The sequence below is a fragment of the Pieris rapae genome, chromosome 2 (genome assembly GCF_905147795.1).
Source record: "Pieris rapae chromosome 2, ilPieRapa1.1, whole genome shotgun sequence".
Classification (NCBI taxonomy): domain Eukaryota; kingdom Metazoa; phylum Arthropoda; class Insecta; order Lepidoptera; family Pieridae; genus Pieris; species Pieris rapae.
The window spans coordinates 3,344,141-3,361,921 of NC_059510.1; the positions used below are offsets into that span (position 1 = coordinate 3,344,141).

A 17,781-nucleotide genomic window follows, 5' to 3' on the forward strand; every position below is an offset into this window, starting at 1 on the left:
ACATAAGACACACAAGACGGGTGATTAGAAAAAAATCGTAGGGCTGCGTCATCGTGGTTTCCCTGAATTTTGTTTATGTAAGATAAACACAAACAAATAAAACTGAATTTATATTATTGAAGTGAAACTTCTTTATCGACGTATGGGAGAAATTTTGTAAGAAAACGTCACGTTTTTCGGTTACGCGCCATGTTGCTTTTTTTATCGAAGTTTAATATAGTGACGTAAAGAATATAATGTAATATATGATAATAATAACAACAATATATTGGTTTTGAAGTTTGGTTTGAAATAAGAATAACAATATATTAATTTGAAAATGATAAAATAAAAAGACTTGTTCAAATTTAAGTGAATTTACAAGAAAAGTGAGAGTGATTATACATTTCGTTTTATAAATTCAACACGTATGAGCATGATTGTAATATTTATTTGAGGTTAACCTCACTTTTTGATTGTAAGTATCAGTGACTGTATATAAATATGTTAAAATTAGCAAGTTTTAATAAATATGACTGAAAAAAATGTTTTTCTTAAGGCTTAAGCCTTATCTACCCCATTTTCGTGAAGTTGCAAATAATAGAAAAATGATATGTCGTAAAGAAGTTTCACTTCTTACGTGTGTACTCTGGCACACACACATATTTTTTATTACTATAAAACATTAATGTTTTCAAATTCGCATGTAAAGGGTCACTCAAGTAGATCACTAAGTATGTTAAACTTATTACTTACTTTATTAAATTAATTCACAAAGAGGATTTAAATTCCTTCCGTGGCCTTAATTCTAGGCATCTGTCTTATCTATTAGGGCCGGCAATTGCATTCTAACATTTTCAAATCCCTTTTTAAAAATCGTATCATTAGAATGGGGAAATAATTTTCCTTCTTTTACCCTTTCTTTGCATTAAGATGATTAGATACTAGCCTAAAACTTGAGAGCGGTTTTGACCGCATCACAAATGTAATTATTTAGAAATACATGTGAATTATATGTTAATGTTAATATATTTTTATATATAAAATATTACTAAAACATACATACAGGCAAAATCTGTTATAATGACATCGAAGCGATGACGTTGTTATTAAGTACCTTAAACAATAGGTAGAATTCATCCGGAAGCTTTGATTTTAGTCAATTGTATCCGGTATGTTAAAGATACAATTACTTCTTTTGTGCGATTAGAACAATGTTGTGCCCTTTTAGTCTGTATAAATACAGTATTTTTACTATATAAATGTTGAATATGGATTAGTCTGAAGTGGAAGCAATATATATCTTTCGTTTCAAGTCAAATCTAGAAAAAAATATTGACCTATAAAACTTGATCGCCTTATCAAAATTGCATAGCAAATGCCACTAGGCGAGACGATAACTCTATTTTTAATAGACATTAATTAAAACAATAATAGATAGAAATTCCAAAGAGCAACAATTGGAGAGCATAGCATTCCTAGCGATCCTTTAATTTCTATAGCCATAACCAATTGACTTAAAGAGTAATCGAGCAAAATCATTTTATTTCTTTCAATAATATCTTTTTCGGTAACCAATATATGTCTTAAACATATATTGAGAATTGTATTCAAGAGCTTATGAGATTCCAGCTACATTTTATACATTTCTAGTTACTAGATAAAAATAAAGTAACTTATTTATTTGATAGATAGTTAAATATTGAAGCTAAGGCAAAACCTAAGTTTTATTACTAATAAATAACTTCCCTATATTTTTTTTACCTATGTCAATGTAATTTGTCACACCCGTTCTATAATGAAATCAATATCCGCAATTAGTATAGGACGTAAATTTTTCGTCATGGCTAAGTGTTTCAGAGTTAAATTAGTTAGATATTCGCAAACCTAATACTTATCCTATGTAATATATTATATTTAAAAAAAATATCAGACCATTGTCCATCCACATCCACAGTTTGTTAAATTAGTACAATTGAATCTTGGTTCTATGTTACTATGAAACAAATTTTGCTATTTAGTGTTATTTATTGTCAACACATACAGTGCATGTTTAAGGTTCTAATTGTTCTATTAATAAAAATGATCAGCGAGGCCACCAACTGTCACCAACCAACGGCAACCAAGAAATGACTTTACATTTAACAATTAGTCCGAGTTAATATCAAATTACACAACAATAAGATTTCTTGCGTTATTTTACGTTAAAATTTATGTACCAAATAATTCGCGACTACAAGTACATTTTCATTATACGTCCTAATACTTAACGCATTGCTGAAGTAACTTAATAAAAACCAACCTGTGTTTCTGATATGTTGAAGTTTTTCAGTGCGTGGCTAGCACCCCACCGCTGCTGCCTTGCACAATCAAACGAAATACGCGCGCATCAATCTGCCTAATCGCTTTAGTAATTGTCTTTTATATAAATAATTAAACTGTGACAGTCCGATTAGTCAAAATGGACCATAACGGTTCCGTGTTATCGTCTCCAAGTGATTTTGTGGAGGGTGTGGGTCGAATGTTTTATTTAATTGACCCAAAGAAAACCAGATTTGAGCGTGTAGAAGATGTTCCCAACTTTTATGTGCAGGTTTGTGTCTTATTATATTTTATTTCTATATATATTTTTATCCAGAAATCTAAATATAATATTCGTAAATAAAATTTAAATGAATAAATATCGTTTTCAACTAACTTTAATATCTTAAATTATTTGTTTTTATTAAATCTTTTTTATATTGATTTAATATAAAACAATGATAATAATTAAAATAAATACATGGTTTATGGCACTTTATAATTAAAATTGATTATAAGTCGATATCCACTGTCGCTAATACTTTTTAGTATTTGAGTATATTTATCCCTTACCCAAATATAGACATCATTTTTTTAATTTACATTGTCATTCTATGGCAATGTCTTATTTAAATAAAACTTAGAGCGTTTTTTCGCTGAAGACTGCTGTTAAAAATACGATCATATCATTATTAACTTATCAATTTATATCCATTAAATACATTTATTTATATTCTGTTTTGTTTCAGTCATGGCCATATTTCTTTACCTTTATGATATTGGAGCATATAGTTTTGAAACTTAAAGGTAAACGAGGTATTCGGCTGAATGATGGTATTACAAGTTTCTCAAATGGCATGTTCCACGAAGGTGGCAGGTACGGATTTTTTTTATATTAATAACCTTCAAAGAGACAGTACAAAGTACTGAAAGAAGGAAAGTACTAAAGAAATAAGGCTGTGGCACTAAACGGTTAGGCCGTGTGTGTAAACCTTAATATATTTCTTCAGGTAATCTACACTGTATCGTACAGTGAAAAGAAATACCGCTTGTCTCATGGTGCTTGCCCTAAATCGACAATATGTAATTTTTCAAAACTAACGAAAAATCCAGGCCAAAACGTGTTTGTCTCAAGGGCCATAAAGTGTATCAGGGCTTCTCAGAATATTATTATTAGATATACACCTCTGATCAGAATATTATTATTAGATTAAAAACTCCGTCACTGGAGCGACCTTCACGAGCAATAAGAAATAATATTAAATAATATTCCACGCAGAGTTGGCATGCAATACATTTTGGTAATTAGATAAATATATAGCTTATACAAAAAAGCTATTGAATTTTGTATTAGTAGTAAGAAAAAATGGTGAGGTTATCAATTTGACGTGATTTTGTACGCTTTGATAAGACGAAGAAGCGTCTGTATCTTGATCAAGTTTTAAAATGATTTGATTTAGTAAATTAAAGATTCAAGTCACAGATTTGAGGAGATTCCAGGAATCGATTTTTATAATTGCCTCATTTTGTTATGTATTTGCGTCAAGAAAATGCTCAAAATATTCTTAAATACAGTTCGTTCCTTTTTCTTTAAAATGAAAACTACTGTTTTTTATAGAGTTGTAAGTGTTATGTATATATTTACATCATTTGTATTTATCTATTAATTTGTTGCATAACAATTTAGTGTCCATTAATTGAACGAGATAATTTGAATTAAAACGGAAATTTTGTTCAACATTACGATGTTATAATTAAATATAAATGATGCATAATAATTTATTTGATAAAAACTCAATAATTTAAGTGCTTAAAGTGAGATTATTAATAACATAAGATCAAACTCTCGATTCCAAATGATAAAAATTAGTTAGCGTAGTTAAATAATAGCTTTTTTTCCTAAAATACAATGAGGATTTCAAAGAGTATAGAAGTGATACTGGTGCGCATTTACAAGTACATATACTTTAATACAATATAAACTTATCTTATTCATAAGTCACCCCTATAAAACTTGAATTTTTTGGTCCCCAGCAGAGAAAATATAAAACTAGTGATGATTATTTATGTCCTCAATCTGTATTACAGTATAGTTGACACAGTCAAATCTATTATAACGACATCGAAGGGATTATTTTTTTGGTCGTAAAAACCGATAGTCGCAACAGCCGATTAAGTTTTTATTAAGTACCTAATACATACCTACTTACTATTGAATATGTGATTAATATGTCATGTATTGAATAAAAATATATAAAGTACGTATAATTATCATTTTGTATAAGACGGTCTAATATAAGCTGGGACCTTTGATTTTGGTCAATATAACCGGTATTTTTTATTAATGATGTCATCGTAACGGTTTTGATAGACTATAGGTTCATTTCTTTCTAAGGATGATATGGCGCGGTGCAGAATTTTATTCCTACACATGGATTTATAACAACTGGAAGATGGTGGAATTGCCCTGGGACTCAACTACCACTTGGCTTTTGGCAGCCTTGGGGATGGATTTCTGCTACTATTGGATGCATAGGGCTTGTCATGGTATGTACTAGTTAAATAAACGTAAGTGGTCCATTTATTTTTTGGTCATCTCAGACTTCTCTTCTTATCTTTGGTCGTCATATAGACAGAACAATCTGTATATGCACTGACACTGAATTTCCAACGTCTACGGCACGTATAGATATGGCCCGACAAAGCAACATTACAGAAATAAAAAAAACGTTTATTTATTTCCAGTAAATTCTTATCGTGAGTGTATTTAGATACACCCGATAGAAGTGATACTTTTCCGTAACAAAATAAAAATATTTTCAAAATCTTTCGCCTTATTCTACTATTGTAGTCAAAATTAAACTTTCAATATAAAAATCTAAAATATTGAGAATAGCTAAACTCAGGGTGTCGGTTTTTTGTGATAGTGTGCATCGTAAAAATTTACTCATCATTTTTCCCTAACGCGCCAAAAGAAGTATAACTTTTTCCATAAGTTAAAACTATAATTTCAAGTCTTAGAAGTATATTTAATTCATGTATATTGTAAAAAAATTGGGTAACATGTTTTTGACTGTTCTTGTTTATCGTTACTCACGTTCTTTATATGGAAGTAGGTAAGCACCTTGTATGCCATATAAACTAAAATAACTATTTCCTTCTTAAAAATCAAGCAAAGCAGTGGTGGCCTAGTGGCTTCAGCGTGCGACTCTCATCCTCGAGGTCGTAGGTTCGATGGAGGGCTGTGCCAATGAGCTTTCTTTTTATTTTCGCATTTAACATTCGCTCGAACGGTGAAGGAAAACATCGTGAGGAAACCGGCTTGCATTGGCCCAAAAAGTCGAGTGCATTAGGCACAGAAGGCTGACCACCTACTTGCCTATTAGATTAACAAATGATCATGAAATAGATACAGACATCTGAGGCGCAGCCCTTAAAGTTTTTAGTGCCATTTTTTCTTGAAAATCGAGATCTTTGTTTCACAACAACAACCAAAGGAAGCATATACTAATTCTTATTTGGTTGATTTCTAGAAATACATATACTTTGGGCACAACATCAAGTTCATCACACCTCGGAAGACTTCAACATGGGAGTTGGCATCAGGCAGTCCATTTTGCAGGGATGGTGTGGCTTTGTAAGTACTATAAGTTGAGCACTCTGAACGATTTTATTATACAATAGCGTATAATTATACGACAGTAAATTGACGATTGTTCGATATATTACAATACTACGAGATTATACATTATAATGTAGCTATCTTTGTCTTTACAATTTCAGGATGATATATCATAAATAATAAGGGATTTATCGACTGCATAGATCTTTATAGTAAACGTAGTAAGCAAAAGTCTTTAAACCTGAAAATTTGTTGTGTTTAAAAACATTTTGAGTATTCAAATTTATCGAGGATACGCAAATAATAATTAAAACTCATAAACTGCTGTTACTGCTCGCGGTTTTAATAGTTGCTAAACATGACTCTGGAGAAAATATATAAGTTCTGTATATATTAAGGTTATACATATATTAACAAAATACAAAAGCGTATTTTCTAAATGACTGTACATTAACTCCACCTAAACTTTCGCGTACTCCTCCTGAACTTATACGATACGACAGTTCCCAACTTGTTTAGTTGCGTTTCTTTTCTTTGCTAACGAGGTTTTAGTTAATAATTATTGTTTGTCTGAACTTTTGTGACAAAGGAGTCGATAAGCTTTTAAACATACAAATCAATAACCTTCAAACAATTTTTTTTTTGCTTCTGATAATTTAAGAAAGCGGCGCCACTACAACCTTTCGTCTGGGCCTTAGATTTCTGTCTGTTTCGTGATCATTTTTGTTTCTAATAAGCACGGAGGTGATTAGCCTACTACGTCTGACACACACCGACTACTTTTTGAGTTTAAGGCATGTCGGTTTCCTCATAATGTTTTCTATTACCGTTCGATAGAAACTCTTTAAAAACATGCCCTGTCATGTATATATTTCATTAAGTAGTACAATATTTCATATGTTTTCTCTATGTCATCTTCGAAATAGAAGTGAAAATTTAACATAAAATTCCGATTCACGCAATAAAGTTATCCAAAATTTATTTTCTTGCAGGCACGTTTTGTAGCCTTAAAGACAAATATTAGTGTTAACACCGTTTGTCAAATGTTCGTCGAAATTTATTTGATGGGATGTGAGAGATAGAAGTGATATGATTGATTTCCATCTCTGAAACCAATCTGACGTTGTCTAACACAAACTACGCTGCCACTGGGCTAGTTTTCATATAAGGAAACGCTCAAACACAAAAATGCTTTACTTTATATATCATTAGAACTTAAATCTTATGTTGTTCGACATGCAGAGTGTGTCGTAGTTCAGAGTCGATTAACAGTCATTTGTTTTATTTCTTTATGATATTCTCTATGATGGCGTAAGGGGCAAATACCAACGCAGGTATTACATGGCTAACTTAGTTTTTACATTATTTGATTCAAGTACACAACTGTATATTAAGTACACAACTATATTCGGAGATATAGTTACAATTTACATGGCTTTGAAAACCCGATGAGAATTGTCATCAGATACCAGAGGCAAAATCACCAGCTCCATATGCTCCAAGGAGTGTTTAAATATAAAGTTCTAAATACCATTCATATTATTCTTCGTATACAAGTTGTCATAAAGTTTTCTGTCTAGATCCTCAAAGACATGAGTAAAAATAGTTTAATTGGCAGCAACATTCACAATCCATTATATTATTATTCGTTATAGTTAAGCCTACACATTTAATGCCTAACAAAAACATGAAAAGTGTGTATCCTCGTAATGCATTTAGCCAACTAGTTAATTAGCAATAATGCAACACAATTATGTATTCTTACTTCGTTAATTGGTATTCATTACGGCTAAATAAAAATTAATGAATATAGGGAAATCTACTCTATAAAGTTTTATTTTTAATGTATAATCGATTTGTTAAATTTGTTTGAAATTGTTGCCTAAGAACATTGATAATTTTCTATTGCAATAAAAATTATCTGTAAACGAACAAAACAAAATGTCGTAATCTTTTTTTTTATAGAACGGGACAAAAGAATCATAGTATGTATTCTTATATTTTCTAATTATTGACTACAATGGTCATCTTAGCTAATATAATCTTTAATGTTAATTTGTGTCCCTCCACACTAATAAAGATCACTTTCTCTTAATAATTCGGAGCATCTTACATTAATGAAAGGTGTCATCCCTCGTGAGTTTAGTTCACTCAACCATTTAAAGCACGCGACGATTAAAGTACGGGAGCACGCGATAAGTACCGATACTAATACAAACTTAGCCTGGAATAAGGACTTAATTCGACCCAGGTTTAGCTTAATATAAGAAGCCCGATCGTAGTCAACTTTGGCCATTAAACAAATATTTGCATTTTTATAAATATTGACATCGTTAAACATGACCTGTAACTAAAATTTAAGATTACATACTCTGTTGTCCTTATTATAAATTAAAATATGTTTAAATGTTTATGATATTTGTAAAGATACGCACGAACTGGCACGGCACAATAAAATGTTGTCGGATTCAGTTTCCTATGAAAATAATAATAATAATAGCCTATATTACTCAAACTGAAGTATTAGCATTTGTTTAAATTATTTATTTAATTATTTTATTAAAGTATTCCTACAGCTACTCTTTAAACAATATTCAAACAATTATTTTATACAAAAGCCCAAACCGGAATACACCTTCAAACATAAACATAAAGCACAGTTTTACCTATTTAAACAAAAAATATAACAAAGCACAAATTTATGTTGTAATCTGTAGGTATACGATACATAACTGAGTTTCGTGAATAGATGGATTAGATCGAGGAATTTGGAATAATTGGGTTTGCCTTGTATTGTGTGATAAAAGGGGTATGAAATAGCAAAAGCAACAACAAGTCAACAATCATAATGTACTTGCATCTTCGGATTTTAGGCCTCCTCCATCCACTCTGGATGTCTGGTGTGTGTGTCTGTCGTGGGCCAGACAGGGTCTGGTCTTGCTAAGCTCCAGTCAGTCGGTCAGTCCAAGCTAAGCTCGCCAAAACAGCCCGAGCTGAGCTGTAAAGACCAAAAAACATGGTCAGACACCTTTCGAGACTGGTTTAATATTGTTCTTGAATATTCTTAGATTTCAGTGTGGTTCCTATCACCGATGAAATTAATAAAACTGTAAAAACCGTGGCTTCAGCTTAATATGTAGCCAGCTATTTACAATTTTAAATACAACGAAGTTGAACCATTGACATCAATCAAATTATACTGTGTAGCAAACTAACATTTCAATGCATGGATAAAAGGTTTACTCGGAGATTAAGCCTGAGCCGCTGAGATTATCCGCAAAGTAATGAGAGAACAAATCTGGATTAGGAACATTGTATTAACTTATTTTGCTATATATTATTATTGACCGGACATATTTAATTTCGCTTAAGAAATTACATTTTTATACGTACATGTTACTACATTTTTCCATAATAATTAAATGATAATCGTTCGTTACTATGGAACTACATACACATACCTCATAATATAATCATTATCAATATGTTTTTAGTAATATTTACGCGGAAATTATGTTTTTAATCCTATCTTATTTTGATATATTTGATTATTCGCTCGTTAAATATAATTTAAATTAATTAGGATGTTTAAAATATCATACACATGCAATCTATTAAGAAGGAAACCTCTAAATATCACCAAAAAGCAATTTGTACATCTCTTACTCCAGCTGCTATATCATGTTACTGTTTAGTCAGTATAAAAAAATATTTACTGGATTATTGGCATTGGAAATATAAAAAAAATACCTATACTTTGTTTATTACCTTATATATTAACTGACCTGATCTTTTCTCGCAGATGTCTCAAAGATAAGATTTGTTTTTATGTATAATAATAATAATTTCGAAGTTGTAGAACTAAAAAAATACCCGTTTATGTAATAATAACGAAGCATATTTGGGTCACCTAGTAGCAAATGGATTATAATAACTTCGCTAATCATATTATAATCCTATCCGATTTATGTAATGAGTTTGTAGCTTCCTTCAAGCACGCACGCAAAATCACAAGCAAAATATTTCCACTGGTGTTACGCTTTTTTCAATGGCCTAATTTTTATTAATACGATAATAAATATTCATGTATGTCATAACTATACTTAAAAAATACTGATAAACAGAACATGTTTTTGTTAGAATCGTGTTATACTTATTTTTATAAAAAATATACCTGAGTTGCGACTTTTAGATATACGTGTACAGTGTAACCTCTTTATAACGAATTTCAAGGCACCGAGCATTTTTTCGATGTAGAGAATTCGTTATACGGAGATAAGAGAAAAAAACAAATTTAACCAACTACAATAACTTTTAATTTGATTACAAAATTCGACTGCAGTTCCGCTTGTAAAATTGCTTCTTTGTTTTTCAAATGGTAGCAACTGTAGTTGGACTGAGGTCTTAACGTATTCCAACATCAATTTTTTTCTCTCTTTTCTATCGGACATTGAAACAGATTTTTCGTCAACACAATGCTTTTCTTTTACTGGCCCTGCCGGTTTTGAAGGTTTTAACAATTTCAGCACCTCAACACTAGTTATTTTTATAAAGTTTTATCGAATATACACTGTATTATAATTAGCTGACTAATTTATAGAAATAACTGTTCAACTTATGTTCAGGCCTTCTATCTTCCACTGGCTTTGGCAATCCCACCAGCCCAATTTATGGTCCACCACCAATTCAGCTACTTGTACATGTTCTGGATACATACGGAAGCTGTCAATCGTCTCGGACCATTGGAATACTTCTTAAACACGCCTAGTCACCATAGGATTCATCATGGTAAGGCTCATAAAATTTAATATTTTCATATCGTGTAAAATTCATTTATTAGGAAAATGTAAATTTTTTATCATTTCTTTCACTATATACAAGTCTGATCTTTCCGTATCTCAGATATTTAATTATATCACACGTTACACTGAGTCCAAGTTTTATTCCAATTTTATTGCAGGCTGGTTACCAGTCAGTCAGTTATAACCAGTCAAGTTCCTCTGAGATCATTCTTTCAGCTTCATCGATAGTTTTCTTTTTCTTTACGATCCAACGAATCAACGAAGTGAGTCGGAACAAACGACACCACTTAATTTTAATCCCTAAACTCTGCATTAAAATTGGTTAAAAAAGATGCATAAAGGTTCCTAATTGGGTTAATGGCTTTTATTTTACGCAAAACGCAAATTTTGTGACTCTAAAATATTTTTCCCGTCTATATACATTTTAAATTAATAAAAATACTTTGCAGGTAGCAACCCGTATTGTATTGATGTCAATTACGGTGGAGTGCTTATTATCTGGGATAAGCTCTTCGGTACATTCAGAGCTGAGAAGGACACTGATCGGATTGTCTATGGTCTTATTTATCAACAACCTTCATTCAATCCTATTCACTTACAGGTAGAAACATTAGAAACATTTTACAGACATTTGATGTCACGAGACATCGTGATTTAGTACAACAATGTGGTCGTTAAGAACTCTCTAGCATTTCATCACAAAATCACAGTTGTTATGAATAGCCTGAATGTGTTGAAAATAAACATGTGTATTCATTAACAAATTACAGAATCATTTATGAATAAATCAGGCCTAATATACTGAAACATATTTCCTTTAAAAAAAATAAGTTTCAGAAAATCTAATCACGATGATGTACTTATTAAAGTACATTATTATCGTGATTTGCATTTTAGGGTTTATTTGTCACGATTTTACATTCTTTGTTTGAAAAATAAAACGGTCCCACGGTTTCACAAATATTTTCAGCGATTGTAAACGTGGAATTAGCGTTTTAATCTAAAAAAAAGTAATATTTTTCTGTATATTTTTCAGACATTTTACACCAAGTACGTAATTGCTAAATTCAAGGAATATACTACCTGGAGTCATAAACTTCAAGCCGTATTTAACCGACCTAGTTGGAAACCTGAGAACTACGTACGGTTCCAAGATATGCCTGAAGATGTGAGTATTTTATAAATTTTTATTTGATTTAATTGTAAACTTATAAACTTTGTTGATTTTAGTACTAGTTCAATATTGCTTTAATTATTGTACTTCCGGTGATATTAAACCATGAGTGTAAAAAAAAAGTTGCGCTACCAACCCTAAGGGTTCTTACCCCAATTCTGTATGTTTTGATAATATTACCTTAGCGCTAATCGGTCTTCTGTGACACTGTATTGGTTAGTGTTTCAAGAACACTGACATGTGACGTTTTTATATAAACGAAAATATAATTCGGCATATCTTCGCAAGAGTTAAACCCACTACACAACTCTTGGACTGTAGTTCAGTTACTGTTTTGTGATAGTTTTATTTCAATAGGACTCAGGACTTTGACGTTTTGAATTTATGTCATGTCAAATTTCTTGCAACCATTTCCTTCATCGTACGAGCAAGTGCTGAATGCGTACAATGAAAAGCAGCGATGAGAGCGGCGAAGCCAATAACTAAAACTGCGTAGTTGATATAATTTTTTTTTACCAGCCGGAACTTCACCTTCGAGTAAAATATGATGTTATTCTTCCAAAATGGTGTACCGCCTACCTATTGTGCCACTACGCGTTGGTTTTGTTCGGATTCTATCGGCTCTTTTTGTTGCATTTGGTGAGTATATTAAAAAACAACATATGGATGTTATATATTTATTTAAATAAAACCTAAAGATCTCATACCAGAGCCCGTCCCATCTTCAAAGGGATCAACAACATCCGGTCGCTTGCCATCATGTCTAGCAATATATTAATCGCAAGCCGTGCGATCGGTTTTACCCGCGTTAATTTGGTCGAAGTCGAACCTTATAGGCTTTCAAATTAACTTATACTGATCTTTCAATTAAAACCAATAGCACATTTAATCACAAAACAATCTCTTAGATTTATAATTATTGTATAAATGTTTGATGTACCTGCGATAAAACCTGTTTACCTGGCATTAGCCGTAGAAAGACGACATATAAATAAGCTTATCTAGTATCTTTATTTGTCAGTGATGTCAATGACCTTTGACAGTGTTTTTAATAGTTTCAAATATACACATTCGCTTGACAATAACTATTAATAAGGTCTTATTCTAGCTCACAGCTATCATTATCTAAGTTATATTAAATAATTAATGTGTTAAAACATTTGGTGTTTCTCTCAGATGTCTTTGATTGTGTTCTTTATATTTTTTCTCTCAATAGGCAAGACATCGGACATCAAGTGAGTTATTTACACCAGAATTCCTTTCCTTTAAAAATCAAGTCTTGTCAAATCAAATATATTGTCATGAAATGAAATTATAAATAAGATTTAATTAAAAAAAACTGTTGAAGCAATAAATTAAACTTCAATTGCTAAATAAAACAAGGAAGTTCATATTGATATTATATAATTACAACATCGGTCATTTCTACCACAGGATGCAATAGTAGGAAAATGTTTAATTACTTGACCATTCATCTCTACTATTACAAGATCATCAAGACACAATTAGGCAAGACGTAACGAGGAAGATTTCAGTAAAATACATTATATAAAATGTCATAGACTGGCAACATTGGAAAATATAGTTTCATACTTCCGAATTTTCTTATAGTTATATTTTCTAGATAATTTCCTGACTATTGGTATTGGTAACCCGGACGAGTAAACTCTATTAACTACACATATTAATTTTAAGAATATTTTGTATGCATTTACAGCAAATTCCAGAATGATACCTCTTAATTTTAATTTTAATAAGAATCATCGCAGAAATCTGCGGCATATTACATAAATTAAGATAAAGTGTTTTTTATAAATTTATTACATTGGGATGAAGCAGTTCTTATCTAAAAATTTAACATGATTTGTTTGATGGAAGCCTCAAAACAATGCAAAATATTTTCATCTGATCCCTAGTATATTTTCAAACTATTTAAGAACTTTTCATAAGGCTTGATTGTTTCAAAGTTTTTGATGGACGAATATAAAGATATCAAACTGTAAAAGCCGCCAACTTTATAAAATTCATTTCGCGGAACATCGTCAAAGTATTTATAATATGAACAAAAACAAAATGTAAAGAAGAAAATTAAGGCTTAAAAAAAAGTTGAAATTATTTAAATTTCTCGTACACCACATATAAACCCCACATCTTTTGCAAATAAACCGACACCTAAAAAATATGTTTTAAGGTCAATTACAGTTAATTAAATTAAAAGTAATTTTCTGACGTAATCTGTATACTTATAATCCTGTAAATTAATAAATACGCATGAAATGAATTCTGGCAATTCTCAGGAATTGTGTCAGAGACAGGATAGAGGTCTTCAATGTTAATTTTGTCTGCTTTTTTTCAGAGTCTTTCACCAGTCGCCGTTGTAGCTTTCGTTCTTTACCTCCTCGGCTCCCTAACGGTATTTGGAATGATTCTGGACGCATCCCCGAAAGCACCGTTCTTAGAGCTATTACGTTGTCTCGTACTCATCACTGCTACATCCCTAGTACCTTCGCTAAGACTTAACTTGTTTTCTCAAATGTTCTACGTATCCTCTGCTTTATTTTGGTTCTTATTCGTTTATAAGACTATTGTCATCAAAGTTGAAAAGAAAGCTGATTAGAATCATTACCAAAATGTAGAAAATAAGATGGCTTCTAGTAGTTGTAAATCTTAGTTTGGGCATTATGTACGTGTAACTTTCGAATCAATAAAGTACTTAATTGTTTTATGAATTATTATTTAACTAACTTCTCATCACATCTTAGCCACTATTCAAATTATTATGAAACTTAAGAGGGCAAAAGGTGGAAGGCTCATCTGATGTAAAGTGATACGGTAGCGTCGGCACCCATGAACACTGACATTCCCAGATCACTAGTAAGTAGGTAGTACGTTGCCGTCTCTTTAAAAAATGCGTATTGACCCTAATTTGAATCGGTTTGGTGGTCCGGATTGTAGTGCCGTTGTCCTTGCTGAGCACACCAAGCTTCTTAGAGTCTAATCACCCTTGCCTTCTATATGACCACGAAATTTAATGAAATTCGATGTATGTCGAGATCTACGTGATGAGTCTCCCTCACGGTGTAGGCCAGCAAGTCATCCTCTCTGTGCAGTGGTGGAATGACAAAAATTTCCTTGGACAGCTTTGTCATGAGACCAGAAGCCTCAAGGAGATAGTTTGCATAGTTTGCTGCATATGCCCAAAAATCAATTTATACTGCATATTTTTTATATTAAGGTCAGGGTAGTACCCAGATTAAAATTTGATTATAAAATGAAAAGCTTATATGTCTAATATAAACTGATATATAGACTAATATTTATTTAATTTGAAAATGAGCAAACAAGACTAAAATGATAAAAATACTATCTACTAGTGATAGATTATTAAATTATTAAAATATGTGTAATTGTTATGATGCAACAAGAATAACATGTTGCATTATACAGTATTATTTATAAGTTATCCCATTTGAATTCAAGAAGTTGGTTATAGCTTTCGTCACTAAGTATATTATGATATCGAGTGAATAAAATCATTAAATATATATTTTTAATATAATTCAACTCCTAAATGACTATATACCTGCTTATGATACGAAAAAACGAATGTAGGTTTTGCTTAATTGTTAGTGGTCAACAAACTCTCCGGCCAATCAGAGACACGCAACATTATCCGTTTCACCAATCACACCGTAACGAAACGCGCCATAGTTTTGAACTCTATAGAGGCCGTGAGATAATATTATTTATGTATGTGTGTGTGTGTCTCCGTTTCCGCAATTAGACTCTTACTAGGTCCGTTGTGCGTGTATTATTTATGTATTATTGGTCGGATTATATAATATCCATTGAATATTATATATATCTCTAATGTTAAAAAAATGTTCTTGCTCGTATGAGTAATGCTCTTTTATTTATCTAAATAAATAATTGATTATAACAAAACTTTGGTAAAGAGGCCAAAACCCCGACGGACAATAATTATAGATGCTAGAAATTTTCTTGAGTTTACTAATTGATTTCAAATGCAATTTTGTATCTACGGGGAAGTATCCACGAGATGGCCGTTGTATAATTTAAACAAAAAATAAATAATATTATTGTGCGTGAAATAATTTATCTGGGAAACAAGTCATAGTTTATTACTTCCTAGTATTATATTGATTTATTTCATTTCTTAAGACCTATGTTAATAATTTTGAAATAATTTTTTGTTTACATAAATTATTTCATGTAAGTATACATACTATTTAAGCGACTGAACATAAACACATTCTCCAATAACTAAAAAGAAAATATATATTCAGATATTATGATATTGTTAAACGTTTTATAGCGGGCAGCCAACTGGATTTTCTCTTATTTTGTATAGTCAAATCTAATCTTGGTTTTCTTTATTTATTTAATTTTTATTTTCTTTTGAGTAATATCGATTCTATATAAAAGAGGTTTCAAATTAGCATTTCATTTCATTCGTCAGTAAATCTTAATATTTCTGAGTTCTTTTAACACTAAATGAAGCTTTCCATTTTTCAAACATTGTTTTCTATAAACAATATTTTTACTCTGTTTCTATTTGCCTACAATACTATTTTATGGGTCTAAGGGTATATTTAAATTCTCTTTTAAAAGTATACTATAATATTTTGTTAATGTTTTGTTCATCCAATTATCTTTTGAACAACTGTAAGTAAAAGAAAACTGTATTATATGTTATGAAGTTTAATAAATAAATAATAAGGTACAAGATAATTTGTTGCATGGCCAGGGACCTCTAGACACCATCAATTTACCATAACGAGAATGATGCAATTAATGTATGACTTTCATAATATTCACATGCAATAACTGGTTATGCTAATGCTAACCGATCACAATATTAACTAAACAATGGAATGTACACGTGTTTGAACTGATTTTTTTACATTAATATTACCATAATTTGTAATATATAGGTTAATCTGGCGAAAATATTTTTATTCTACGCCGACACCTCAAGATTTGTACGCCATAATCGATTTAATAAATTAATAATAATTATTTTTTTTTTCGTTTGGTTTTATTTCTGGATATTAACAAATTTTATGTATTAATAAAAAATATTTCAAAAAATTACAATCATTACCACTTTTAGTTATTTTTTTCCATACTCCAAAGCAGTATAACTCCTAACGCGTGTACATAAGTACACACACTCTTTCTTTATTAAATCTCAGGCATTCATAGTCATTTTCTACGTGACCTCATAAATCGATGAACTCCAGCTGCACGCACGAAATAGCATGACTAATTGTCCCGTTGCGCTCGTTGTCCCGTTACGCTCATTGTATGCTTGCGCCGCATCTATCTTTCTTTCACTCGATTGGCCCATGCGTCCGAGAATACACTTCTTTGTATGTAAAATAGTGATAATTCCATTTTATTCATAAAATATGCAATAGATGTTTTGTTATAAACGTTATAACGTTGTCACGTTAAACTATCGTCCGTAAACCGACTTTACCGACAAACTCTTTATTATTATTTTTTAAATTCTGTATAACTCTTGATACTGATAAAACTAAAACTCATTTAGGTCTAGTAAGAGAATACAAATATTTTCTCAATTACTTTGTGTTAAATAATCAATAAACTCCATACTTACTGAACATTAGCCAAACATTAAGTGTAATTAGTAATGTTTCGAACAATTATAACTAGATTTTACTAAACATATAATCATTGGATAATTTTATATTTTTAACGACCAATTTATCTCAATGTCGATAGTAAGGTGTTCACATTTCACAAAAAATCCCAAATTTACAGCCAGCAATGTGTAATTGTATATGTGATAAGTATTCTGACAGTTATCACATACATTAAAGCCTTCTGAGTCTTTGTGCTATTTCAAGTACTAAATC

The 17,781-nt window shown here is 31.0% G+C and overlaps 1 protein-coding gene across 1 annotated transcript; it reads left to right on the forward strand.

Annotated features, from left to right (window-relative positions):
• The first annotated feature begins 2,248 nt into the window (after positions 1 to 2,248).
• Positions 2,249 to 14,600, forward strand: LOC110998846 (alkylglycerol monooxygenase). Its single transcript, XM_022267638.2, has 9 exons — positions 2,249 to 2,572; positions 3,030 to 3,157; positions 4,676 to 4,827; positions 5,814 to 5,917; positions 10,528 to 10,690; positions 11,154 to 11,305; positions 11,741 to 11,872; positions 12,398 to 12,517; positions 14,235 to 14,600. The coding sequence occupies exons 1-9, from the start codon at positions 2,441 to 2,443 to the stop codon at positions 14,493 to 14,495; spliced, it is 1,344 nt and encodes a 447-aa protein (XP_022123330.2). The 5' UTR covers positions 2,249 to 2,440; the 3' UTR covers positions 14,496 to 14,600.
• Positions 14,601 to 17,781: the final 3,181 nt, after the last annotated feature.

Bases quoted from the DNA above. Each gene is read 5' to 3' on its own strand.
- LOC110998846 (XM_022267638.2), top strand. From the start codon at position 2,441: ATGGACCATAACGGTTCCGTGTTATCGTCTCCAAGTGATTTTGTGGAG. The intron at 3,158-4,675 runs GTACGGATTTTT...TTTCTTTCTAAG, and splicing joins ATGTTCCACGAAGGTGGCAG to GATGATATGGCGCGGTGCAG. The intron at 4,828-5,813 runs GTATGTACTAGT...GTTGATTTCTAG, and splicing joins GATGCATAGGGCTTGTCATG to AAATACATATACTTTGGGCA.